Here is a 27,837-nt window from a genome sequence, read left to right as displayed (position 1 = left end):
ATATGGCATATTTGAAACATTTTATTACCAAAATCTTATGCTCTAACCCCCTCTACCACCCAACCGTTGCAGTGTATGCCAGTTCCGATTACTACATAATGTAACGTTCAATTTATTTTACACGTCTCAAAATGTCAGTCCGATCAGGCCGAATGTATTTTGGGAAATCTAAAAAACAACATTCTAATGCACGTCCTATCCCCCTCTCCCTCTGAAGCAGGACCCAGTTTGTGCTGCTCTGCCATGCCTCTTGCCTGCCATCAAGTGGTTGTTCTTTGGAAAGACAAGATGGAAAGGTTACAACAGGACACCGTTTTATTTGCTATTCCTCTCATGTTTGAATGAGAAGGAATTTATTACGATGTTATTGTCACATGTTTCTTTTTTCCTCTAGAAATTGTATCGGAACTTTATAAATAGGCTTGTTCAAAAAAACGCCCCCCACCACCCTCCTCTCTCATGCTATGCTGTGCACAGCAGAGGATAAAGAGATATCTATTGCGTTACACGTTCAAGGCAGCAGAAATCTAAACCGAAAATAGCATATTGGTTTCTGAAGAATTTAAATGTAAAATCGTTCACAGCTGTGAGGAAAGGGGTCGGAATGGAAACGCTACATCGGCGCCGCGCGGCAGCGACAGCTGAACAACAACAGCAGGCTTCTCCGCTCAGCAAACGGCATTAACTTTAAAAGTCAACAATGGCAGATCTGACGCCCGCAGCCCGCAGTTTCCCAACGCCGGCTAGTCCAAAAAAAAAACGGGGACAGATGTTAGCTAATGAACGCCTCTGCTTGTTTACAAGGGCACCTGTGTCTGTCTGGTCGTTGTATTATCCTCCGAGGCTTGATCGCTTAATGGAAAGTGTCGGGGGGGAGAAAAAGAGTAACGACATGCACGCAAAAACCCCACTGAACGCGTGCTTTGATGCTTCCTCCACTGATCTGATGCTAGGGTTCAAATTATATTGGCACGCATTCACTCACGCTGGCGAAGAAATGACAGATTCGGCACATTATTGATGTGTAAAATGGATGGGTTTTATTATTCAGTTGCTTTGAGGAATTGCTACCACCGAGCTGCTGTGCATTAGACATCTTGCGAGCACAGACGTCTTGCACAAGGCTTAGAGTTCATTTGTATAAAACTTTCAGTAATATCTCATTTAGCTCAGTAGGCTTTCCAACGTATTTATTTAAAAATAATAATAATACATTTCACAAAAAAGAAAGGCAGCAAAACAAAATTGCCAAACCAAACTAGACCTCATCTCAGTTCAAACATTTTGTCAAGTGGAGCAGAGTACAAACTTATCCATATAAACAAGCATCAGACCACAATCATTCGGACAGACCAACGCACAAAATGTCCTCCGAATAAAAAATGAACACTGTAAATGGGGGGCAGGGGATCTTTTGGTGTTAAAAAATAAATAAAGAAGGAAAAAATAAACTCTTTCTTGCGGAAGCAGCCCTTCAAGCGAGCTTCACCATCCTCTCGCTGGCCTCCCACAGCTTCCTGGCCACCCCGGAGTCCTTGGCGAAGGGTCGGAGGGCGGCCGGCCGGCAGTCGGTGAAGTAGCCGCCGCTGTGCGGCACCACGTCGTCCGAGACGGCGCAGTGGACGACCGTCTGGGCGCCGGCCTCGCAGGACACGAAGAACATGAACATGATCACCCGCATCACCGCGCGGAACAGGATGGAGTAATGGCAGGTCCAGCTGCTCTGCACGTACCCTGGAATGCACACGCACATGCACGCATACAAACACACACACACGAACGGACATAACCACACAAATGCACGTGTATATGCATACACAAACGTGCATGTGCACACACACACACACACGCGCACGAACGGGCATAAACACACAAATGCACGTGTATATGCACACACACACACAAACAATAGAAGGCAGATGTTAATATCACGCATTAATATGGACATTGTTGACATCACAATAGGGCACTTTCAGCACTGCTGTTTGGATGCCTATTTTAACTTCCGTGAAATACTTCAACACCAAGCATGTCAAGCACCCTTGATTATAAAATTATACTAAGTGGGTCTAAAAAGCATTTATGCAGCTTGGGGAAAAAAAGGTGATGTTTTCCAGAACAATTACAGCCCCATCACTAAAAAGTGGTGAACTGATTTGTTTACTGTGCAAATTACAGAGCCAGCTCCAGTAGCCAGCAATGGGAGTCAACTTTTTGGTGTGGGTCCAAAGCAAGGCATGTGCAGTTAATCACTTACAGGAACACTAATGGTCATCACATGGACTTCACATCAGGTGTCCATGTTAAGAGCATGTTCTAGGAACTGCCTGACAAATGTCAAATTTGCCCCTGCACAGAATCAGTGTCCAAAAAAAGAGAATATAATGCAGTCATCATCTCAATGACCATTTAAGATGCAATGCAATGGTAATGGACCCTCTCGAGAATTCCAGAACAACCACAGTGAAAGTGACAAATGGTGCCATCAAAGTTAAAGAGATTAAGCTTTCATTTAGCTTCTTCTGGTGTGGAGTACAGTTTGCTGTTATGCTAAATTAGGTTTATTTACTTGATATTGTCGCTTTGGGGGGGGGGGGGGAATCAATGGCGATGTTGCGCCAGGCTAATTGCGCCATTCTGAATAGCTGCTTGGTTTCTGTTTAGTTTATCGATTACCTGATTTGCAACGTGTACCATAATTAAGAGGTCTTTATTCTGAAGTATTTTATGTCATGTGAATGCTACTCAATTAAAAACATTGTTAAATTAAAATATTCCTTCAATAAGGGGCAGAAGAAAAACGGGCAAAGTCAATCACTACAAGCATGCCCTGAGTCTGGTAGCCTATACTATGCTAGTCAGTTCTAGTTTGACACTGTGCGGCTGACCGCATCACAACACATTACATTCACTTAGCAGACACTCTAGTCCAGAACAAAATTGCCATATAGGAGAAAAACAAGTTCATTTACTTGATTAAAATTATCTATAGTGCAACACCTTTGCAACAACATCCCCAGGCCTGCAAGTTAACTTCGCAAGCCAATAAACAAAGTACAAAATCTAAACAGAGACTACACCCCATAACAAGTCATAAGAAGAGAAACATAAAACCATAAAAATATAACCTTAAATCATAAAAATACCACAATCTGAATTGGTAACAAAAGTGGGAGTGTCAGTGGGTGGGCGTGGGGGTGGCGATGGGACAGAAAGCAAGACGCAGTCAAGAAATGGCCAATAATTCTGCTGTCCTGACCACAAAAAAAATCACGTCACTGGTGACAAGGCTGATAAGTACTGCCATACCCTATTTTGTAATAGTTTATGGTATTTGCTTCTATGCTAAATGGCACGTGTACAAGATATAATGCTGTAATTTAAACTAGCTCAATTCCCTAAGCCAGCACCATTACAATTACTGCATAATTCAACAAACCCTTGATTCATTAACTAGGAAAAATGTATAAATCAGCCGATTAAAAAATTAACTAAAATAAACTGAGTATTTGGCACAGCACCAACACTTCATTTTATAATTAAAACATTTATCTTTATAACAACCGCTACTGTTTTACCCTTTTTCTGTCTTATGTTTTTATGTTTATGCTCAGATTCTCGCGCAAAACAAGTTGGCATCGAGGCGATAAAGAATTCATAGTGCAGAAAGTTCCCGGTGAGCAAAAGCTAGAATCTGGATGTCTAGAGGCATGGACATCTAGGCTGAGAGACGTTTTGACATAAATGGGACTACGATAACCCCAAAATAGCTCCAGGTTTTACCCGGATATATCCTGGCTACATCCTAGTCAGCTAGAAAACTTTCACTTCTCAACCAAACGTAGCCAGCGGGTTTTCACCGGAACGCCTACACGCTGTTTTTTTTTAACCGACTTTTCAAACCCACAAAAAACATCTACTGGGTTCCGGCTCACCTGGGTGCACGGAATAGGCCGTGACTCCCTTTCCCTCCATCATTCTGGCGAGTTCCTGGGTGAAGTAGATGTTGGCCAGTTTGCTGCGGCAGTAGGTGAAGAAGGGGAAGAGGTTATAGTTGAGGTCCTGGAAGTCGAGCTTCTGGTACTTGTAGGCGGAGCAGGTGAGGGTGACGACCCTGCTGGGGGCGCTCTCCTTCAGGCGACCCAGGAGGAGGTTGGTCAACAGGAAGTGGCCCAGGTGATTGACGCCGAAGCACATGCTGAAACTGTCGTCCGTCCAGTCGAGAACACTGGGCATTGCTGCGGAAGAATGAGCAGCATTTTTCGTTTTTGTGTTTCAAACAAACAAAAAAACAAACAAACAAAATGAATGAGATGAGATGTTTGATATGGTAGCTGCCTGGATGTTAAAAGTCCTCTCACCTGCATTATTGATCAGGATATCGAGCCTCTTCTCTCTTTGCAAGAATGTCTTGCAGAAGTCTCGGATGGATCTCATGTTGGCCAGATCAAGGTGCACGTGGAGCACGTTTATATTATGGCTTATAGTCTTGATTTCTCGGACCGCCTTCTCGGCCTCCTCCTCGTCCCGGCAGGCGATGATGACACGTGCCCCTCGAATTGCCAGGGCAATCGCGGTTTCTTTGCCGATGCCGGAATTCCCTCCTGAGGAGAAAGGACGACAATGTCCTGTATACGATGTGATGGCGACAGTAACTCTAGCTCTTCTTGTGGGCTTTATGGCACTGTAAATCATGGGCCCGCTAATATTGCAAGCAATGAGCGTGACATGTTGGGTCGACTAGATTTCCGAGCCAGAGATGATTGGTTATTGCTTTTAACTGTAAACAGACAACATTACTTAACAAAATGTGTGAAAAGAACAGTTTCAATTAGTTGTAATATTAAAAAGGGATTTCAGAAGACAGTTCAGCGACAGTCCCTAGACACAAAATTTGACGAGACTGGTCGTGCTTAGGTAGTGAGACATTATCAGCCCGTTCGCAAATGGTTTGCAATGTTCTGAAGAATTCTGTTAACGATCTGTCATCGCTGCACATTAAAAAGTTAATGTCAAATCAACTCTTACAGAATACATATGGTCCCTTATGGACTCATATGTACTATGTTAGAGCTGCATTAACACTGGCCATTTTACTGTGTGCTTTTATTTTCAAGATATTAGCTTAGGAAAACACAATACGACTCAATGAAAATGTAGGCTTCCTCTTTGGGAATACTTTAAGTTAATGTCAGAGTGAATATTTTGCTAGCTACACGAATTAATGTTTAGAGAAATTCTTAATTCCTAACCAGCTAGCAACCAATCAAGCGTACAGCAAGGTCGTGTGGCCGTGTATTTTCATATAGTAAGTAGTCCATAGTGATATATCACATCGTCACTCCTATAGTAGTAGATCAAACTTGCTGTTCCCGGTCCTGACTAGATATATCATGGATCGGTTTAAAGGATATTAGCTAGCTTTAGCTACCGATTATCTTGAACAAGTATAATGTAGCGCACATTAAACGTTACCTGTAATAAGAACTGTTTTTCCATCTAGCCTTTTCAAATCCATGCACAGCCTCCTTCTCTTCATCCATTTTAAAAACAAAAATGTAATTAAAGAAACTGCGATCGTACACAATAGATACATTAGCAAGCTAGCTTAATGAATGGTTGCTTTTTATACTACGGCGTAGTGGTCGCTCTTTAGCTACTTCCCCTTAATTAGCTCACCGGCACAGTAGCTTGCAATCTCAGTCTTACATGCAGGCTAACAACCAAGCAATTCTGTATCACTCAAAGAATATGTAATGAACCTAGCGCTACAGACGGCAAACATCTTTGAATACACCTGACTCTTTGCAGGCGTTCTTATAATGCAGCTAACAAGGTAGTCAGCCTGAAGGATGTCTACAATGCCATTTTTCTTTACATTTCATTTTACGCATGTGCGGCCAATGTTGATTCTCGCCACGCGAGAAGTCACGGTGTGCGAAAGAAGATTGTAAGAGCAGATCCTGGATCAGATCCTTAATGGTTGAGGCTACGATTGAGGCTTGGAAGGCAGATCTTAGATCAGTCTGAACGCTGCGGTACCACGAGATGTGAATCGCATGGGGAAAAAAACTTAGAGGCTATATTTCTTAAACATGAACATGAAGTTATTGGGGCGGTTTTGTGACCTGTTTTTGCTTATAAACGTGCTGCTAACTCACCACAACGCCTGGGCAAAGGAAGCACTAGCTAGTTTTTGGTATATATGTATTTTTTTAAAGTAAATTAACAGTGACACCTAATTGTTCACACACTGCATGTCAATCAAATGCAGTGACATGATGCCCTTTCAGAACAAACTGACTTTTGTGCAATACTGACTTAGCAGGTGGCCACTGTAAGGGTTTAAAGTTGCTGATCACATCGATCCAGACACCAAACTGTAAGGATTTAAAATTGGTGACAAGTGATTAAGAAGATTAAGAGGTTTATTTAGATATGTTTTGCAATGAGGAAAACCAAGTTTATCTGACTCCATAAATATGTATGGTGGTTGTGTGTGCGAATACGGGTTTGCATATACGTGTATTGACTGGAGTGTGCTGAAATGGTGGGTGGCAAGACTTGTACCCCAGAGAGCAAGACTATCTACTGCTGCCAGGCATTCATCTAATTGTTCTCTGACACTAAGACCTTCTGTCCTGGCAGGTAAAGGTGCTACTCGTCTGAGAATCTTGAAAATAATTTCATGCCCTGAATGGCAACTTTTAATCTGAAAAATATGCTTGTCTGGGTACCGAAACTAACATCTATCCCAGGGAGCCCTAACTAAGGATACTCCATGTGGTTAGTGAAACTATCTAAATATCCCGGACTATGACCCAATTACTATTTATGTAAAACAATACTAGGATCCATCTGGACACTGAAACTAACATATGTCCCAGAGCAGTTGCACTTCCAACAAGCAACTTCCACTGAGTTCCACTACTCCGTTTTTTTTTTTGCTGAGAAACTCTCCTAGTCTTTTACAGACCCCTGATTCAGAAACCTCAGAGATAAGCCACAGCAGCTAAGCTTCTGAGCTGGATGTCTACAGAGAAGGAGTCTCAGAGGTCACTATGGCAAACGATTCCCATCAGACTGCTGAAACCTAAACCAGAGACTGCAGGCTACTATCAGTTTGTATCACTACATTAAGACCACTCAGGGCTGAATACATTTATTTCCCTCTGCATAGACAATGTTCATTTTTTGAAACACAGGCTGGCACTTTTACCACTTTCGCCCGCATTGCTTACATCTGCAGAATGAGAGTCGCATGTGAATTTGCCTCATAAAAGGTTGGCATTTAGCCAGCACATATCCAGATACTTATCTTATCCAGACTTATGTAGGTTATACTTTTACATAAGATCTATTTATACAGCTGAAAATTTAGCTTAAGTACCTTGTCAAGGACACAATGGCAGCGCTGTATGTATCGAACTTGCAACTTTCGAGTTAGTGGCAGTTATGAACACGAAGCTGTATTCTATCACCTACAGCCTGGGGTTTCAACAAGGGGTCTCTGGACCTCTGGGGGGTCCTTGAAGGTACTGTAGGGTGTCCCTGGCAGACTTAATATGCAATGACTACATAGATTTGGGAAAACATTTCAAAATATAAAACTTTTTTTTTTTTTTTAAATATAACTCATTTAACTGATGGGGCTCCCCTAGTGCCTTGGGTACAGGTGATTCAGAAAAAGTTTAAAAGCCCCTGACCTACAACATGAGAAACTCCTGTAAAGTTTCAAAGTATGAGATCTTATTTTGTTTCCAAAATAAGGGATCTTAATATATTCTATCCCAGCTTCTATCTTTGTTGTATTGGCAAGGAAACTCGTAATTAACCATCATTTCTATGCACAAGGAAAAACTAGTTCCAGTTGACAGGTTCGAAAAACTGCGGCCGTGGCGAAATCAAAATAACCTGCCAGCGAAGATATCCGATATGTTTTGATTCCTTTTAATAACTAGAGCTAGTGGCGAGCAACAAGAATGCTTACGTGTACTAGCTAAATTACAAGCAATCGTTTCTGTATGATACATGGTCATGGATGAATTTATTGCGTTATCTATACGACCCTTGGAACAGTTTAACAGCTACGTGGATGTGTAACTCAGCTTGAATCACTTGTCCTGCTGCCGCGGTTAGTCATGTTATACCTATAGCCAGCGAACTGTCATTCGCTAGTTAACTATTTAAATTAATTCGCCGGTCTGTTTAGCTATTTGTGTGCCATTTTTCTACGACGAATATGTGGATTGAAGTCATTTTTATTCTATTATGCACATCGAAAATATATGGTAAGATCGTGATGTCTCAGTACTTGTCATGCCAGTCTGTAGCCTACGGTTGGGTGAATAGATCGTGCCAAAACACGAGCGTTTACGAAATGCCCCGCGAGCATTCGCATTGTTCTCTCAGGAAACTGTTTTAAAATGATATTTCTCACTTTCTGAACTGTACTAATATTCAGTAGTACGGCTAAAACAGCTTTGTCTCGCGAAGCCTGCGGGCAAATGAGTTAGATTTGCCTAAATCTGTTTTCCCAGTGGTGAATTTCATTCTAACTGATTTAATCCTGTACAGTCTGTTGCTAATAATGTCAGAAGTGAATAGTTCCACACTCAGTTCTATGAATGCTTCGTTCTATGAAATATGTTGCGATTATTTGTATAATATTGAAGGAAGCGTAGTAAACATAAGAGTAAAACGTTTGCTGTTTGTTGTTCTCTTACAGCGCAGACATGTGCAGGGCAGTGTGGCCAAAAATGGGAGACCTGCTCGTGCCATACGACATGTGCTTCTCTACAGAACTGCTGCCCAGATTATAGGCAATTCTGTCTGGAGATTTCGCCGTACTCAGGCGGAATGTTCGGAGGATCTGACTTCACTTTGCTCGGTGTAACTTTTGACCAGACTTCCAAAATATTCTGCCGGTAAGCACCGGCAATGCGCTGTCACAACTCGTTGACTCAGATAAGGTTATTTAAGTTCAGAAATGCTGCGGTCATTGGATAAATGTGTTGTGTTTTTTTTATTCAACCGTCAGGTTCAATGGTGAAATTGTGGTCGATGGGTACGTGGACGGAGATGGCAGGGGTCACTGCATTTCACCTTTTCTATACGAAACGGGATGGATATCGTTTGACATCTCAACCGATGACGTCACGTATAATAGACACGGGTCTTGGCTGTCAGGTGGGAACTGCGGACGGAAGAGGGGGGAACGTATCGGGACAAGCTTGTATTTGGATCTGGGGTAACAGCCATAGACATATATGTGTCTATGGTAACAGCCCTGTGGCATGTAACTGCTTTGATATTTTAATGTCTGTTTAACTAGTGCATCCTGGGAAACTGAGTCCTGATTTGAAAGCCACCCTTGTGAATGCGACCCAGTGGCAGTACTATGGCACACCCAATGTTGCGGGAACTCTGAAGTTGACTTGGAACACCTCTCTCATCAAAGCAGACAAGGTCAAAGTGGAACTTTGGGGATATAGGGAGATAGGTGAGTACAAAAGTTCATGGGGCTGTTTGTTTGTTTGTTTGTTTGTTTGTACCAACAGACCAGGGTCAAATATTTTTGTTCAATATTCTTTTAGTATTTGAAGTGCTGGTGAACTTAAAAAAACTCCTGCAGATCCCTGAGAATTTTCAGCTAAACATATTCATAGCAAAAATGTACAGTCACACAAAAGAAAAAAAGATATTGTGAACATTGGTCAAAATAGATGTTTACTTTTCGTTTACAATTGTCAGAATTGTATTGGCATCTAAAAAGTGAAAAGTATTTCAAATTATTATTCTCTTGGGTTCTGTTTGAGTTGTTTTCGCATTTATTAGGGCTGCCAGGTACATTATTGGGATTGATTGGTGGAGATGGGGGATGATCCTGCACAACGCAGAAGAATAAACACACTCTAAAAATCCTTGGTGAAAGTTGCAGTGTGCTGTTTTAGGAAATAAATTCTTGCACACTTTCTTCTGCTTCAAAGATAAAGCGATACATTTGTTTCACCATGATGCAGTTAACATTTTGACCCTTTACTGGAGTGATATGAAGATCAAGATCTCAGTTAATATTTGGAACATTAACTGTCATCTTCTGTGTTATCTTTTGTAATACTTTACTTGAACTATAGACCATAAAACGTTCATTACTGTCATACGTACAGTATAACACCTGTCATAACGAACCATGACTGCCGCTGTGAGAGGTCGTAATTCTGTCATAATGTATTTAACAATCATATTGTACAATTTATTTAGAAAAATATTTTGTAAAATTGGCTACATACATTGTGATACTATTCTAACATTTGTCACAAACTATATGCTGTACGCTGTCTGCTGTACGCTAACTGTATGCTGTCATACCTGATTGTGCCATGCTTGGCAGTATCACGTAGGCTTTTTGGCATTTATGGCAAGTATTACCAAGCGGTTTTTTAAATTATAGTTAGCACATGATACTATATGATGATGTTATGTTGGGACCTATGATAGGCGAGCCCTACTCCAGTTCCTGGACGCCGGAATGGAAGTACTTGTACACTCTGGGGAGAGACCTCCCCAATGATGGCCAGTTCAGCTTCATTCCCAAACCCCAGGAGAAGCCCGTGTCCGAGTGGGAGCTCGGAAGTGTCCGAGTGAGCAGCTCTTCCGAGCCTGATGGGAGAAGGTATGGAATGGAATGTTGGTGTACACCCTTAGGGGGAGGGGGTGGGGGGAGGGGGAAGGGTCCTGAAAGGGTGCTTTGGCTTTTCTTCATTGGGGAACAGTTTTTAGCTGTTTATGGAACCCTCTATGACAGGTGTGAAAAGTGTGAAAGCTGCCAGATCTAACCATCCAAGATGTGGATTAGCGTTAGTCCCTTCCAGAATATTCATAATATTCATAAGCAGCAATAGCAGGATTTCGATCCCTTAGCTGGGGAATGCCTGTTTTCAGCCCGGCTGGCTGATTGTGTCTCTTTTTGCGCAGTGCACCACGGCCGCAGTTCGGGACCCACAGCAGGGTAACCTCCCGTTACACGTGTGTCATACGATCTGCATAGGGATGCTGCAACACGTGCTCTGCTTTTGATTTATCATGGGTGCAGGTCTCAGAGAAAATGATACCTCGAAGGCTAACGTTTAAAGCTACACGAGTCCTTGACTCACTCCAGGAAACCTTATGTCGGTGCCAAGGACAATATGTTGGGTTCAGTCCGTCCGTGCTGGACTCCACCCTTGCAAATGTCACTGGGGAGAAGGTAATCCCTTTAAGACTTCAGGTGCAGTCTAGGACACGGCAATGCAGATTAACCCTCCATCCATACGTCCATCCATAGCTCCACCCGCCATTCCATTGTTTTGCAGCCCATAGTATTGCACCTCCAACCTGCTTCATAGCTTGTATGGTTCGCACGTTTTCTGCTGTAAGGCTAGAACAGATTGCACGAAACCTGACCAGTTCCATAGCATTGTGCATTTAGCCAGTGTTTTGAGTCCTGCAGCTGCTTAACTCTGCACATACCGATTGTTCCATCATCTGGAGGAAATCCGGAGGCATTGCAAAACTCCCTTCCCCCCCCCCCCCCCCCCTTCCGACCCCTTCATAGAAGAAGGTTGCGTAACCGCTGTGATGTGGGGGGGCAGTATTTATTATTTTAACGGCGGGGATGTGGATTGTTCAGGGACGTGGAGGCCGTGTGGAGCGATGACCACGCCCTGGCCTGGCACCTGGAGGAGAGGTTTCGGCGGGACTCCGCCTCCTGGGCCCTGGGGAAGTGCCTGAGCTGGGACACGCTGGAGCGGGCGCTGCCCAACTTCCTGAACGAGACCATAGACTGTCCCTGCACACTGACCCAGGCCAGGGCGGACACAGGCAGGTTTCATGTAAGGACGAGTTCTCACTGCGGCACTGTTCAGACGTTCACGCAGAACGGTAAACCTAGGGCTACTGTAAAGCTGTGTTGCTATTCTCTTGCTGTAATGCGTAAGCTGGAATTGAATTTAAAGGCACTGGTAGAATACATATTTGGGTTACAAAAATATATCTTGAGAGACTTCTGAACTTTTGGGGTAAGATTTTTCAGCGAAGAAGCGTCTTATATCAACACCCCTACTTTCCCACCTTTCAGGGTATAGGGGTTCGCTGTAAAATGTCTCTTCTGTTTTAACGGGACAGAGCAAATTAACCTCAAATTTCAGTCACCAGGGGTAGTGACATTTTTCAATACCATTTACGGCATCTTTCATTCTTGGAAAAAAATGCACCTTTTAGCCTACAGTACAATCGTTGTTGGGTGAGTGCAAGTTTCACATAGACTGATGCCTTCTGATTTGATATTAAATATCAAGTTCTGCTTTCAGCTTCTCTGCAGGAATTTTGGTCAGCCCAAGTGCAGTGCAGGAGTGTCATGTGTGTGGTTGTCCAATAAGTATTGAATGCCTGCCATTGGCAACATGAACATGAGTGTTTTGTTAATATTTACTATAATCAAGGATTGATCCATTATTTTCCTTTTCCCTCACTGCCTCATTTTCCCAAACTGCAGTCAGAGATTTTGCATTATTACAGGTGAGACTGGAAGAAATGCATTGTGGGATACTGTAGTTTCCATAAAAACCCGATGCAGTTGCAGAGAGAAATGTATTCCTGCTGGATTTAGCCTGAATAATTCTTACATCTCCTCAAATAAAAATGGCGTATGCTCACACTGCAGAAGGCATGAAGGACAACATACGAAAGAATTGAATGTGGGGATACGTTTCCTTTTAAAGCTTTTTTTATTCACATTTGATGTCTTTTATATTTCAGACCGATTATGGATGTGACATAGAAAAGGGGAGCGTGTGTACGTACCATCCTGGCAGCGTTCACTGTGTGAGAGCCATTCAGGCCAGGTGAGGAAAAAGCCCCCCCCATCCCACAATTTATTTTATAATGCACTATTGAAACAATAGAGCAATAGAGTCTCATTCAATACCTATGTACACATTACAAATGAATGGATTATTAATCTTTACTCGTTATTTCACTATCCCTTCTCCCATCCTTTTGTGTACCACACATCTAGAACACAAACCATAAACCTACAGTATCCTCTTCTTACATTGAACTTAAACACTGACTGTATTTGTGGAAGTATGCACATGCAGAGGAGATACTGTGTATGTGCAGGTCCTCACAGGTCCTCACAGTATGCATGTGATTACTATTAGTAGTAGTACTGTGTCCTGTAGTAATGTGCTATAGTAATTATTATGCATTTACACTGTCTTTACTGACCACTTTAGTCGCTTGTTCCTCATGATCTGTGATTTGTTACATTTTACAGTTTGTACGATACCTTATCATAATGCCTGTGATATGTTATCATGATGAATTCCACTCACGTTTTCAGTGTTCCCAGTGAGACTGGCCCTGAGCCGATTGCACCGTGAGCATTTTTCTCAGTCGTGGAAGATACCGTTTTATATTTTGTGTCGGTTAGAGACGACTGTTGCTTTATTACCAATTGGACGCGAAATAGAAACAAGCGACACGTTTTTGTGTTACCACTTGTGGCAGTTTGTGTGCGTGTTTTTCTTGGCTGTGGCGATTTGTGCTGCGCGTTTGGTATCGATAATTAGCTTTGGGACGGGGCCCAGTACTCGCGGGTCAGTATTCGCCTGCCAAGATGCCTCTGTCAGTACCGCGGCATTACAGCCCGCTACAGGAAGTGACCTTCAGCCACACGCCTGGGGTTATCGAAATGTAAGCGTGCATTTCTGTTCGTCCAGCCCCAAGTACGGAGCGGGCCAGCAGTGTTGCTATGACAGCACGGGGGCGCAGGTGCTGACGGCCGATTCGATCGGGGGGAGCACCCCGGACAGGGGCCACGACTGGGGCTCCCCTCCGTACCGGAAACCCCCCAGGGTCCCTGGGCTGTCTCACTGGGTATACGACGTTCTCAGCTTCTACTACTGCTGCCTGTGGTCAGACAACTGCCACTATTACTTCACCCACCGGCCCTCCAGCGACTGCAGGACCTACCAAGCCCCAAAAGCCGGTGAGAATTTCACTACATTAATATATATTCACCAGGGCAGTGTTTCCTAAACTCAGCATATAACATGTTCATTTTTCTGCACAGCCTTATCTACAATGTAAATTTAATCAAATATAAAAATTAGTGTGAATTTCATATTTGAATATTAGGCTACATTTTATTTATATTGCAACGTTCATAGGTAATTGTAGCATAAATGTAAATGTGCTTCACAAAAAAATTATTGAAGATATAAAAGTATGACCAAACAAGGCAAGCAAACAAATTTTACAACATGGGACAAAAGAGAAGCTAAACACAATGTTTAAATTCATAGAATAAATGTGTTTATTTATTAATTTGGGATGTGTCACAGTAAATGTGTTTGTTCATGGGTTGGGTTGTGGCCTATCAGGAAGTTTGGAAACCACAGAGGCAGAGGTTGGCATCCGTGTTTTTGGTGTGTAAGTGTAACTGACATTGTTTTCAAGCCCGCCTGTACTGCTAGTAATTTTGTTCCAGCTTTGGTGACAGATTAACGGTTGCATTCAACAGATGCAAGAAATAGCTCCCCCTGGTGTTGAGCAAGCTCAAACCTAAATTTTATCCGGAGTCCGCTGTGAGTGGATAATCTCCGTCTTGTCAGAGTGGAGTTTATCTTACCTCTTGACCCTCAGGTTTCGCGTTTGGTGACCCCCACTTTGTGACGTTCGACGGCTCCAGCTACACCTTCAACGGGAAGGGGGAGTACTACCTGGTGCTTGCGCCCGGGAAGGGGCTCACCATCCAGGGCAGGACGGAGCCGGTGAAACTGGAGAACGGTGGGTGGCCCTGTCCTAAAATGCCCGCCATGAGTTGCGTAAGCAGCGTGACTGTCTGAAAATGCCCTGCTCTGAGTTTAGGGGCTGTCTAAAAATTCCCTGCTCTGAGTGTAGGGGCTGTCCCTAAATGCTCCCCACTGAACAGGTGGAAAGTCCAGGCTCAGAATGTAAAAGTCCTGACCAGTATTTTGTTCCAATTTGCTAATTAGCATAATTCTTCAGCCGGGAGGTAGAAGCAATTGGTGAAATCCGCTGGCTGAGTTCATGGGTGGAAGAAACGCATGACATGACTTTGACCTTCTGACCCCTGGACTTTCAGTCTGCCACTAAATTTAGCAGCTGTCGGAGGCCCTGGTTCTAGCTCCCTGGGCTGTAATCTGTAAAGAAAAGAACAGTGTCTCAGACTTTTGTGTATCTCCTAGCGATTAGGGCAGGGGTCCTCAGTCTTAACCAGAAAGGGCCAGTGTGTGCACAGGCTTTTGTTCCAACCAAGCAGTAACACACCTGATTCAATGAATCAACCTCTAGAGTCTTTGCTAAGGACTTTGATCAGTAGAATCAGATGTGTGACTGCTTGGTTGGAACAAAAATCTGTGCACACACTGGCCCTTTTCCGCCCTAATCGCTAGGAGATACACAAAAGTCGGAGATTCTGTTCTTTACAGATCTTTACAGATTACAGCCCATTCTGGATAAGATTGAGGACCCCTGGATTAGGGTTTGTTTTTTTGGGTTTTTTCTTTTCTTTTCTTTTTACGCTAGCCTATATATATTTATAAGATCCTGTGGATGCTGGGCATGTTTCAGACTGACTGTGTCGACCCTCCCAGGCACCTTGGCCAATGCCACCAGGCTGTCTTCCGTGGCGATGCAGGAGAACACTTCTGATGTCATCGAAGTGCGCCTGGCCGTTCAGGAGGACCGTCTGGAAGTGCTGAAGAACCAGGAGGTCCTCTCCTTCTCCCAGCAAAGCTGGATGGACCTCAAAGGTGAGGGAGACTGTCACCATCGTCCTTACTCTTCCAATCATGCCATAGCACCTTATAACCAGAGAACCTGGCTCATTATTAACACATATCTAGCCTATTCGTTATAGTAGAACATGGATTACTACAGTTCTATTTATCTCTTGAGATTGGGATGCGCGATAATGGATAATGTCACTGTTCTCCCCGAAAGATAAGGAGCAGCTATCTTCATTATACGCACTGTTTCTTATCTAGAGGGGCGAGACAGTCCTGACCGTCCTGAAGTTTATGGAGTTCATATCATGATAGCAACATGAGTAATGGTGTAGATACAGAGCAGCAACCTGGCCACTAAGTGTCAACCTAAACATCCATGATTAATTATGCCTATTTTAGCACTGGGTAATCATAAATGCAGTGTTTCCTTGTACAAAGGTCAATGGCCGTGTGAATTACACCTACAACCTTGGATTTGCAAGTCTGGTTTCCTAACCATTGTCTAAACCGCACCTCTGTCCCGTTCCAGGTGTGTTCGTCTTCTCGTCGGTCCCACAGAACGTGACCGTCATGTTCCCCACGGGGGCCGGGGTGGAGGTTCGAGCCAGGGGAGGCACCATGGCGACCACCGTGCTCCTCCCCCAGGAGTTCGACAACCAGACCCTGGGCCTGCTGGGACGGATGAACGACGACCCCGGCGACGACCTGGTCTCTAGCGACGGGGAGGTCGTTCCCCTCAACCAGACCACGGCCGAGGCGCTCTTCAAGTTCGGAGCTGGCTGTGAGTACACGGGGCAGGACAGAGGAGGGCGTTCCCAAAATTCTTTGAGTATTGTTTGATTACAAATGTAAAATTATGGAGTAAAGCCAAATGTAGAAATATTTAAGTCCCCAACATTATGGAGCTCACTGTTACCGCCTGCTTCAGCAGAGAGCACATGCAAAGAGTGCACACACACACACACACAGCAGCCAAGCTCGTGTTCGGCTGTAATACGATTGGTCGGAGGGAGGAGGAAAGAAAGGAAGGAAGGCGGAAAGGGCTGCCGATGGGGCGAGTGAGTCATCGCGGCCGGGATCCCGCCACCGTCAAACCGATCGTTAGCGTTCCTTCATGAGCTGGCATCTACTAGCCCCGCCTCCACCCTCTGCATTCTCTCACCCGGTGAGCCTGGCTGGCATCTACTGGGCATGCCCAGTAGTACACAAAAACCCAATGCGGCATCTTAGCTGTGATTGGATGCAGCGTGTTTATCAAGCCACAGACATGTGGTCTTAATAAGCTGGCGTACTGTACGCCACATCATTTTTTTTGATCCTCGTTATAGCTAAATATCGGGTATTACATGTTTTATGTGCAGAGCATATGGTAACGCTTTAACTCATTACTGTTGCTTTTTTTTTGCGCTGAAAAGTCTGGCCAGTGATGTCACTACTTCAAAGCGAACCAGCACACCTGCTCGCATGGCTTCGACGACATCGCAAAACCAGGCTCAGGCTAAAAGTTTAGATTAACTTTGTTTTCTTTTTGTTTCCAGGGGCTATCGCCAACGAGACTTCCCTCTTCACCTACGACACCGCGCGCTTGCTGGACGAGTACTACTTCACGCCCAAGCACGACCCCGCTTTCGTCCCCGCCTTTTCGTTCCGGGACGACCCGGACGACCCGCTCTACGGCGAGGTGTCGAAAATGTGCTCGGGCCCGGGGTCCTGGTTCTGCAAGTACGACGCGCTGACCAGCCGGAGCCTGAGGATGGGCAACTCCACCATGGTCTCCTTCACCAGTCACTCTGCTGTCATGAGAGACCTGGAACCTGGTAGGTACAGCACTCCAGCACACTCACTATCACTGAAATATCACTAGTTTCAGTGTGTGTGTGTGTGTGTGTGTGTGTGTGTGTTTGTGTGTGTGTGTGTGTGTGTTTGTGTGTTTTTGTGTGTGTGTGTGTGTGTGTGTGTGTGTGTGAGTGTTTGTGTGTGCATAAAGGAAACAGTTTTAATATATAGCATCTGACAATTTTAGCTTGGAAACAGTTTAGGATCATTTGTAACACTAATATATACCATATTAGCACCTGACAAGTCTTGCCTTTGACAAGGAACATGTCGTGTTTGTGTGGAAGGTAAGTTTGCTTGTCTTCTGTCCCTCAGTTGTGTCCTGTGGGTGGCTGGCCCCGCCCAGGAATGGGAGGAAAGAAGGTACAAGGTACCTGGAAGGGTCAAAGGTCACTTTCAGCTGCAACAAGGGCTACGTCCTCTCGGGGTCTGGAGAGCGCACCTGCCAGGGAGACGGGGCGTGGTCGGGCGAAACCACGCACTGCGTCTCAGGTACCTTCCGGCCGCCTGCCTCTGTCCCGTCTCTGTTTCTGAGTCCATTTTCAGCCTCGCATCTTTGCCTCCGAGCGTCAGTATCACAGGTGTTTGTGTGCTGAGCTGGTCCCAGGGCTTCCTCAAAGTACAAAAAAATAATAATAATAATTATAATAAATTGCATTTAATGTAATGGAATATGAATGCCGTGATGACTAAGCAGCCTATTTTCAAAAGCATTTAAGAGGTTAAAGGATTCCAGAGGGCTCCAGCCTGCTTAGTTCGACCATGAAAAAAAAAAAAAGAAATTGCTTTGGCTTGGCCTCTGTCTACGTTTTCTGAATGGGAACCACCTGTTCTCTGCGGATAGTGTTGTGGGAAGCCTCAGCCAAGAGTTTCCGTTGCCAGGCTTCCCACTGGTCAGCAGGTGGCGGTGTTTCCCAGGGAAACGGTCGCCAAGTGCTTGTGGACTGGACTCGCGCCCATGCTGCTCCCTCCCTCTCTCTCTCTCTCTCTCTCTCTCTCTCTCTCATCTTGTCTCATCCACCCTCACCCCCGCGCTCCAGCTCGATTTTACCATCTGCTCCTCGCCCCAAATGACTGCGAGATTTAGCTCCCTCTTATTTTTATTAGTTTTCCGACCAAAAACTTCCTCTGGGTATAAATCCGCCGGGTATGTTTCCAGCTTTGTATCAGATCTGGACGTCCACCACGAGCCCGGTGATCAGCCGTGGGATAAGAATGGACCGTAGGCCGTGGGTCCTAGAGCTGTCACGGGTGGTGCAGCTTTCTCAGCCTGGGTCAACGATTATTTAAAACTAACGAGCTGGCCTAGCAGCGTGTTTATATAATTAAGTAGCAAACAAGCCGTGTCAGTATTGCTGCTGTTGTGCGGCGCGGTGGCGCCTGTTGCGGCAGGGTAGGAAGTGTTTTGCCTTTTTTTAACGTACATATTTCCATCTGTTTAGCACACAGTGTGCTAATAAAGTTGCCTTTGGACACCGACTCTGACACACAGAGCCCAGTTTAATTCACGCTTGTGTTCAGAGTTGGGCCAGTTGGTCGCTGTGGTCTGGTTTTTAAAATTTTTTTTTTAGAAGATTCTGACTCCCAGAAGGGTGTCCAACTATGCAGATAACACCTCTGCTCCAGAAGGGAGAAAAATTAGCTCAGAGATGCCTGGAACTGCAGGGAAAATGCCACGGGAGAAGGCCAGTATTTAGTTATTGTACATTTGGCGCATTCCGTGGCAGCGGGTGCGTTGAGCACACTGGCAGATCGTGCTGTTCTGTTTAACGTATGTGGCGGTTTTCAAAGGACCTGTCAGGGCTGAAAATAATTGGTACTTTGACTAAAAAAAAAAGCAATTTACATAAAATCAGGAGAAAGATTCGGTGCTACTTCACCAACGGCCTGTGCCGTTTCATTAAAGAAACGCAAACAAAACTGTATGCAGTAAACAGGCAATATATTTTGCTAGCATCTCCGAGACCCTAATTAGGCTTCACAAGCAACCAAGTCAGGTTGTGAATAAAATGTAGTTTTATCTGTCAAGATGGCAGTTGATATTAATATGAATATTTTTTGCCACGACTGTAATGGAACACAGCTAGATAATATCTTCTACTTTAATTGCAATTTATCGTCACAGGCATTCTCCTCTCTAGCTTGAACAGTATGCATGTGTCTGCGCAATTTTATGAGTGTTATGGATACTGATTGTTAATTTTAATATCCTCAGCGGGAGATGATGCTCATGCGTGCAGGGTACACCGTATTCCTCTGCTCCCCGAGCAAATGGGAATGTTTTTAATCTAAGAAAATAAAAAAGACGAACGAGATTGAATTGGAGGTTATACAATTTTACTACATCGGCTGGGTTGAGTCAAGCGTTTTTGAAAGTTATATTTTGGCGCGGAGGTAATTGCATCAAAAAGGGAGATGCTTGCTAGCAATAATGGCATTACTGTTTTAATGGATTTTTCAACTAGAGCGACGTTGGAAGGAGGGGGGGGGGGGGGCGTTTTGATGATGAGGGTGAGGAGAAGAGTGTTCGGCCCACCGTAGCGCACTGAGGGGGGATAAAAAGAGTGTTTGTTTTTTTTTGCCGGGTCCCCGACGATGTGAGGCAACTAAGCTTGCGGTGGGGACAGGTTGCAACAGAAACGGCGTAGGGTTAAAAAAAATAAAAATAAAAAAAAGAGGAAAGAACAGAGAGCCGGGAGTCGTTTAAAGCGAGTCGTCTATCTCGCCCCCCCCCCCCTTTGAGCGAGAGCCCTGTGGGGCGGGGAATCTGGAAGGTCCCTCATCCAGGGAATTCTGCGTAAACGGGGCTTTGTGATTAAAAGAGGAAAATCCAGCGGCTCGCGCGACAAAGGGAACGTGCGGCCGCAGGACCCGGGGAGAGCTCAGCCGCGGATTAGTTAGCGCCCAGCCGAAAAACGAGCGGGTTCTGTGTGACGCGGCCCGCCGACGAGGAGCACGCGCAGCTCTTTATACGCGACCCTGTCCCACATTAAAAACTGGGGACTTGTGCCGCTTTTTTTTTTTGATTAGTTATTGACGGTGATCTCGCGCTACGTTTGTGTGGGAGACCAGCCGAGTGGGGGAACAGGCTGAAGAGGTCTTCCCGGTCGCGGTGGCTGAACTGGACACTTTTTCGGAACATGCGGGTCCACCGGTCTCAGGACAAGGCACAGTGCGGGGGGGGGGGGGGGGAAGCAAACTGGCCCCCCCGAACGGTGGCCGCTGCGATCCTCATTAGAGTTCCATGTGTGGCACACGTCTGTGATGGGACATCCCCCCCCCCCCCCCTTACTGCCATTTCACTGCCATGGGTCTTCCCCCAATGCAATACATACCTATACATACCCCATGATCGCGATCGTAATGCAGTGCCCCACAGGGGGAGGGCGAGGTGCAATCTGGGAGCCAGATGCCGGATTTTAGGCCAAGGTAAAATATCTTCGGCAGAAATGTGTGAAAGACTTCTGCTGCACTCCCCTCCTCCCCGCCCGACCTGGTCCCGACGCAGCCTCCGTTGTGCCCCTTCGGCTGGGCTGTGCTAAGGAGCCAAATTGGGCTGGACACTTCCGCACCCCCCACCCCCCCCCCCAACATCCCGAAATGCTCCTGCTCCTCTTTGATGCAGAAGCACTTCTTTGAACAGAGACCTGAAGGGCTCTGCGGCAGTCGTGAGGGGGGGGGGGGCGGGCGGAGTGGAGGGGAGCCGTGATGGAGCCTCTCGGCTGGCTTCTGATCCGCAGTCGCAGTTGGGGGGGGGGGGGCGGGGGGGTGGTGGTGTCTGAAGCGGTCTCGCAGTTGATTGCTGAGCTCCCTGCTACTGTGCGTGGGCGGCTTCGCTTGGCCCTCCAAGCCTATTCGAGCCGTTTGATAAATCTGTGATGAGAGTCGAAAATGTACCGGCGGATTACAGTAACGAGTCCTTAGATTGAGCGGATCTCAGATGCGTCCCGTGTCCTGATGAACTACGTGTGGCTGTAAGGGAGGAGGGGGAATGGTTTTAGGGGTCTGTGATCCCTGTGCGAACTTAAAGCTCAATTAGCAGTGCAACTTCCAGCGAAGCTACTGTTTTAAAATTATTATTTGGGCCTTGGTAGTTAAGAGTGTACACCAGGGCCGTGCAGTGCTCCCATTTTAGGAGCACCTGCTCCTGAAAGCTGATGTGTGGTAACAGTAAAAATAATTTAGGAGCACATCTAGTAATTGGGATGCATTAGTGTGCTCCTAAATTTTTCAATTTAGGAGCACTTGTGTTACTCGGGGAAAAAAAAAAAAATGTTAGCGTAGAGCCCTGTACCCCGCTCGACATCGGCCGCTCGATCGATCTGTTCGTTCTCTCTGCGCCGCGGGATTGGCGCGGGCCGCTTCGCACCGAGAATCCCGCGGACGGAAAACGAATCAAAACGACAATTACGAGGCATTAGCCGGAGATTGAGGCTAATGTGCGGGGATTAAGGGATAAGCCGCCGCTGATGTGCGTCGGTGCCGTCGCCCGGAGGCTGACGGCGCGAGCGAGCGGGAGGAAGCGGCGTAATGCCTGACTGGGGGGCCCGGGAGGGCTGAACCGGGATCGGGCGGGATGCAGACAGTGCTGGATCCCCAAGGGGTAGGGGCTCGACAGGCTGGTGTCTGAGTCTGAGCCTCCGTGGGACAGCTACTGTGTCTGGGGTCCGCTGGGAACTTTGAAGATGAAATGTGTGTGTGTGTGTGTGTGTGTGTGTGTGTGTGTGTGCATGAGCGCTGCATTTGTGCAATAGCGCTTGCGTTGTTGTAGCTTTACTTGCCTCTTTCTCTAACTTCCCTCGCTTTTCTAGCCAAGTTGAATGCACCCTCTGCAAGCCATTTTGACTAAAAACCTTTGCTAAATTGGACTGAATTGGAGATTTAGCGACTAAGTTGTACTTGGACGGTAAAGGGATCCACAGGACTATTTTATGTTTCTGGTACTTGGAAAATCCAGCCTAACACTCTCTTTGATATCTTTCCTTTTTTAAAAAACTTGTCTAAAAATGGCCAGCGAAAGCATCGCTGACTGCAAAATCTACCTCACCCATTTCAGGGATCTCCCCATATTTTTGAGTAGCCAACCAGGTGAGATGGCATCGATTTTTACTAAATTAATTAGCAAAAACCCTCACCCCCTCAGAAATTTAGTTACTGCTCTTTCTGAAAGCATCCTGCCAAACAGAAGCCTGTAGTTGGCTAGTTAGCCAGCAGCCGGTGCTTGGGGAACATAGGTTTCTGAAGCGCATACTGGCAGGGACTCTACCGGAGATTTTGGGACCCATGAAAAGATTTCACTTTGGTCCCCACCTGCCCAATCCCTGTACATTTATGTACTGTACACACACCATATTTTTTTGAGGGTCCCTGTCAGTGTGGGCCTTTGGAATCAATCACTCTCCCCCCCCCGACCCCCCCACCCCATAAGGTGCTACTGCACATTGGTATTCAGTCTATTTTCATACCTTTTATGGCAATTTTGGTGACCAGGGGACATCCACTCAATCTGGTTCAGTGACCCTGTACTTGGATATCTGGATATAAGTACCAGTTTAATCAGGGAAGATCATCCATGTCCCAATTTGTGCTTTTAAAAACTTGTGATAATTTTTATGGATTTAATTTTACCCGTTGTACCCGCACTGTATTTATTTATTTGTTTATTTATTAGTTTTTTTTTTTGGCTGTCCCGCATGGAAATTTTGCTTGTGTGTGTTTTCAGATAATATCCTGGGGATTGTGTTGGGCAGTGTGTTCGCCTTACTTGGACTAATTGGCATGATTGTGGCTGTCATATTAACCGTCAGGAAACAGAAAAGGTGAGTGACCTGCAGTTAATATATATAAGACGACTGTGTATAGGACTGTGAATATATTCTATTGTAATATTGGCACTGGTGACAGCTTCAAGCTGGAAGGTTTGCTTTTGTTGTTTTTTTTTTTCTTATTTTGCCAGTTGACTTGAGCGCTATCAACATAAATATGTTTTATGGCTTCGGTGTTGTATTTTTGTATTGTAAAGGGCAACCAACCATCCTTATTATTCATAACTGCACATAGTTTGCGTGGGTACATATTTTCCTTCTTCGGGTAATCCCAGTGGAAAATCACCGCAACGCCATTCATCAAGCTGACTTGCGGCTGACTTTTAGAAAACTTACTGATCGATTGAACATCACCGCAGCCAGTGAAACGTCGGGGGGGGGGGGGGGGGGGGTCCTTTTTTACAGGGATCGCTGAACCTTTGAACCGAAAAACCTTAAACGTGTCAGGAAGAGTTCCCACCCGTTAACCAATCACTCCGCGCGTGAATTATGGGAAATATAAATTTTACAGTTCCGATCAAAGGCCACGTCTCACAGGATCACAATGCCCTGTAGATAAACACTTATCGTAATGTTGCAGATGAAGGAAAGGTGATTTTTTTTTGGGGGGGGGGGGTGCTGTAAAAAAATCGCCCGTTATTTTACGGGCCCTCGGACTTCAAACGAGGCGCTTCGTAATTCTCACGGCGAGCGTAATAACCGTGTCACTCACTCTACCTGCTGGCTGCTTCCGGAGGCATTTGCCACCGCCGAAAGCTCTAGAATTTCACCCCGTGAGGGGAAACGAACACACCTGCTCCCACTTTAAAGTCCCCTCTCTCTCCTCCCCCCAATCCCACCCCCCCATCCCACCACACCCCCCCTTCTCCTCTCTCAGGAAACGCACTGTAAGGAGAGAAAAGCAGCAGTGTCAGAGGTCCACACCTGTAGAGAAGAAACACACGCTATAGGGCTGTCTCTACCACACAGGTTCACACACACACACACACACACACACACACACATACAGACTTCAAGGAAGGTTGGACTGCAGTAACAAGACCTAGTCCCGCTCCCCCCTGGCCTCAGTTAAACACACTTTTTTAAAAATATTTTTTAAAAACACACAAATACTTTAAATATTTAGACGCGGGTAAAATGTCCTGAGAACACTCCTGAGAGAATTTCCGAGAATTGTTTCAGTGAAAACGGGCATTGTTCGGAAGCATATTTCTGCAAATAGATGGTCGTTTTAAGATAGTCAGTTATAGCGTGCGGAAATTTTACCCGTGTCGATGTTGACTTCGATGGCAGTTATTTTTTTTTTTTTAATTATGTGGCCCAGGTGCGGTAGTCCCGGGCCGGCCCTGGGCGTTAAGGAGCGTGTCTGGTTTCTGGAAGTGGTGTGCTCACCCACCACACCCCCCCCACCCCCCCCACCAACCCCCCCCCCCCCCCAGACAGCAGCAGCAGGGTGTTTCCCAGCAACAGGGTGTCCCATCAGGCCCGGGCAGGCCTCTGCACACGGCACCGTGGGGGGGCCGAGCTGTTAAGCCCATGAGCGGCGTTATTATGACTACCCCACGGGCCACGTAGCAGATCAAAGGGGGGAGGGAGTCTCACCTGAAGCCTGATGGGGTGCAGAAGGTGGAGAACCGGGGGGGAGGGGAGGGGAGGGGAGGGGAGGGGGGGTGACAGGTGGGGAAGATATAACCAGCACCACCCCCCTCCTCCCCAATCCCCATCTGTCAAATATCCCCCCCCCCCAGAGTGGGTCATATGGACCGAGGCTACTGTGTAATAACCAAATTTATGCCCATACTCAGCCAGAGGGCTCGAAAGTTTATGATGCTTCACTCACTTTACGAGCACACAGACTATCATTTTAGCACCAGGCCATCCTCAGTGTATCTACAACAGGAGCTTTCAGTATTGGCTGTGCAAAAAACATACTTACACAGGGGGACCCCAGAACCAAGTTTTAAAACCACAGACCTACGGTACGTGGTAATCTACAGTGTGGAACAGTGGTTCCCAGCCATGATCTCATTATCTTGCTCCATGAGATCTCTAGCTGCTGAATGAGGTGTGCATCGCTGGGACACCTACAGGACCGGTGATATCCACAAACAGTGGTTCCCAACGCTGTTCCTGGATATCTACGGTCCTGTAGATGTCCTTGTCTTATTGACCATTGAAAATTCTCTTGTTTGAACATTTGTTGTCTTTCTTATCTTTCTTTCAGAAAAGCGCCAGAGATTCAACTCAAAGGTGACATTTGAAAAAAGGTGACAGACATCCCAAGCACCGTTTATCATTTTGCACTGTTTGGCATGTTCAGTTCAACAGTGAAATGCTTTTGTCATGCGTTATGAATAATATTGCACCTTTAGACTTGATGGGGATTTCATCTTGAAGTGACTCTCAGAAATTGATACGTATTACTTCAGTACATATACGCATAGACTTTCTATGCTTACTCACTGTAGTAAGTCATGGTGGTGTTGCTTATATGTACAAAAAAAACTTTGTATTTCCATACATACATCTAAGACAATGAAGGATATGGAGTTAACATATTTCATATGTTGATTGTTGGTTTATTGTCGTGTTCTTTATTTTTGGTTGAACTGCGCAACCAATGCTGACTTCGCATGGAGGCCATTTTGGGGAGCCGTGTTTCTCTCTGATATATATAGGCAGTTTCTGTCCTTTTCTGCGGCAGTTAATTTGGTCTCTCTTGGAAAACAAAAGCCAACGGGACGTATGTACCACAATGGTGCTTCGTTCACAAACCCAACATTCCCTTCCCCAGAAACCACCATGAGCGGCAGTTTCACATCGGTCGCCTTGCTTGTCAGCATTTGTTGGATTCGGCCTGTTGCGGTTCTCCCAATTCAGCATCATGGCAGGGCATCAGTCAGCGTTTATTAGGGAACGCTGCCATGGCAACTGAAAAAATGGCAGTTTTTTTTTTTTATTATATGGAAGCTCTGACTTGCTGGCTAGCATGCATGCTACTGTACTTAGTCCAACTCTGAAAAAGTGCACAAATCTTTTCTCTTTTTTTTTTTTCATTGAAAAGACTACAGGTTGAGCCATGCGCAAACAGGGAGGTGTTAATTCCCTTCATATTCAACAAAGGTTCTCATTTTTTCTATTTTCATCATGGATTCATACCACAATTTACCTTTGAATTGAGAGGAAGACAACCGAACAGTGCTCACTTGAGTTGAACTGGTAAATTCGGAAATGCAGTAGTACATGTTGTCTGGACTGTACCTTTATAAAGTGAGAAATATTTGTGCTTGATTGAAGTTGTATTTCACCATACTCAGTTGCTGTACTGCCAAATGTGAAAAGCTTGCAAGTGTGTTCCTCGTGCCAGAATTTCTAGTTTTGTGGTAACTAGAAATGTGTGGTAGCCTGTGTTGTATATAGATTCTTGCAACAAACAGTTAAATGTGTAATTGATATAGTCAGTGATTTTTTTTGGCGGGGTATTGGAGAGTAGTTTGATGGCAGACTCGGTATAACGGTACAGCCCCCCAAGAGATTGGTGGACCACTCCAGCTCATCCTTTGAACTGTTATTCAGTAGAAAGCCACAGAAGCCATAGCCTAGCCTAGTTTTTTTTTTTTTTTTTAACTAATGAAATAAGTTATTTGTTCGTTTATATTTTGATCGTATCATTTTTTTTAAAGATGATTAATTTAAGCATTTGAACTAACACATACTGACTGGATCTGTAATTCAGCGAATAATTCAACTAATAATTAGTTGTTAAAATTCACAACATTTGCTGCCCGCTGCACTTAAGCAGTACGAGCGCTCTGGTTGTGAAATGAATGGTTTTCTTTTATACCACGATTTCGTGGAAACTGGGGGGAAAATGAAAATAAAAGTCGAAATGATAAACGGCTGTTTTCCTTGTTTTGTATTTTTCCATAACACTATCACCCAATTTCGCTCAACACCAAAGGGAAAACAAGAGCGATACAAACAAAATTACGAGGTAACTTGCAAAGTACGCGGTTTCTTTGACTTCCTTTTAGACTCTGATGCATGACTCTTATTTTGCACACAAACAGGACTCGATCTGGGGACGCACCACAAGTGTGTAGCCTGCAGCTGCGGGCGAAGAGCCGGGGGGGGGTGTTCGGGATGCAAATCGACCAGGCAAACACCGGCACGACCGTGGACGTCGGTTTGAAGCTGCGCTCGTCTCCAATTACTCGCGGGTCGCAGTTTACGGCTTTGAACTGGAACAACTTTGCTTTCGGAAACAAACTACAGGGAGGTAAAAGGGAAGGGGACTGGAATGGATAGAGGAGCACGGCAGATCTCCAGGAGCGATAGGTGTCTGCCACAGGGAGGTCGCAACGTTCGGTAATTGAAAT

General features: G+C 45.4%; 2 protein-coding genes across 5 annotated transcripts; one reads left to right on the top strand and one right to left on the bottom strand.

The window, feature by feature from the left end:
- Positions 1-1,017: 1,017 nt before the first annotated feature.
- On the bottom strand, positions 1,018-5,897 carry si:dkey-174n20.1 (uncharacterized protein LOC796174 homolog). 2 transcript variants are annotated; one of them, XM_035435581.1, is made up of 5 exons: positions 5,680-5,897; positions 5,476-5,533; positions 4,362-4,604; positions 3,936-4,238; positions 1,018-1,734 (listed from the first exon to the last, which is right to left on the bottom strand). In XM_035435581.1, the coding sequence occupies exons 2-5, from the start codon at positions 5,516-5,518 to the stop codon at positions 1,475-1,477; spliced, it is 849 nt and encodes a 282-aa protein (XP_035291472.1). In that variant the 5' UTR covers positions 5,519-5,533; positions 5,680-5,897; the 3' UTR covers positions 1,018-1,474. The 2 variants fall into 2 exon arrangements, with proteins under 2 accessions (XP_035291472.1, XP_035291471.1); XM_035435580.1 differs by having other exon boundaries at positions 5,476-5,897.
- Positions 5,898-7,913: 2,016 nt separating this feature from the next.
- susd2 (sushi domain containing 2) lies at positions 7,914-27,359 on the top strand. Of its 3 annotated transcripts, none has more exons than XM_035435810.1 (15): positions 7,915-8,134; positions 8,729-8,927; positions 9,041-9,189; positions 9,335-9,502; positions 10,501-10,675; positions 11,672-11,873; positions 12,799-12,884; positions 13,764-14,032; positions 14,689-14,832; positions 15,663-15,821; positions 16,327-16,578; positions 17,336-17,614; positions 17,949-18,125; positions 23,356-23,452; positions 25,683-27,359. In XM_035435810.1, the coding sequence occupies exons 2-15, from the start codon at positions 8,860-8,862 to the stop codon at positions 25,717-25,719; spliced, it is 2,262 nt and encodes a 753-aa protein (XP_035291701.1). In that variant the 5' UTR covers positions 7,915-8,134; positions 8,729-8,859; the 3' UTR covers positions 25,720-27,359. The 3 variants fall into 3 exon arrangements, with proteins under 3 accessions (XP_035291700.1, XP_035291701.1, XP_035291699.1); XM_035435808.1 differs by having other exon boundaries at positions 7,915-8,291; XM_035435809.1 differs by lacking the exon at positions 23,356-23,452 and having other exon boundaries at positions 7,914-8,291.
- The last annotated feature ends 478 nt before the right edge of the window (positions 27,360-27,837 follow it).

Source organism: Anguilla anguilla, chromosome 10 (assembly GCF_013347855.1).
Source record: "Anguilla anguilla isolate fAngAng1 chromosome 10, fAngAng1.pri, whole genome shotgun sequence".
Lineage (NCBI taxonomy): Eukaryota > Metazoa > Chordata > Actinopteri > Anguilliformes > Anguillidae > Anguilla > Anguilla anguilla.
The sequence above is the reverse complement of the archived record's forward strand: the minus strand, read 5'-3'. Positions and strand labels throughout refer to the sequence as shown.

Excerpts from the sequence above, each read along its gene's own strand:
- si:dkey-174n20.1 (XM_035435580.1), bottom strand. The coding sequence starts at position 5,596 with ATGTATCTATTGTGTACGATCGCAGTTTCTTTAATTACATTTTTGTTT. Across the intron at positions 4,239-4,361 it reads TATCCTGATCAATAATGCAG|CAATGCCCAGTGTTCTCGAC; the intron begins GTGAGAGGACTT and ends ATTCTTCCGCAG. Across the intron at positions 1,735-3,935 it reads GGCCTATTCCGTGCACCCAG|GGTACGTGCAGAGCAGCTGG; the intron begins GTGAGCCGGAAC and ends TGTGCATTCCAG.
- susd2 (XM_035435808.1), top strand. The coding sequence starts at position 8,243 with ATGTGGATTGAAGTCATTTTTATTCTATTATGCACATCGAAAATATAT. Across the intron at positions 9,503-10,500 it reads TTGGGGATATAGGGAGATAG|GCGAGCCCTACTCCAGTTCC; the intron begins GTGAGTACAAAA and ends GACCTATGATAG. Across the intron at positions 14,033-14,688 it reads CTACCAAGCCCCAAAAGCCG|GTTTCGCGTTTGGTGACCCC; the intron begins GTGAGAATTTCA and ends CTTGACCCTCAG.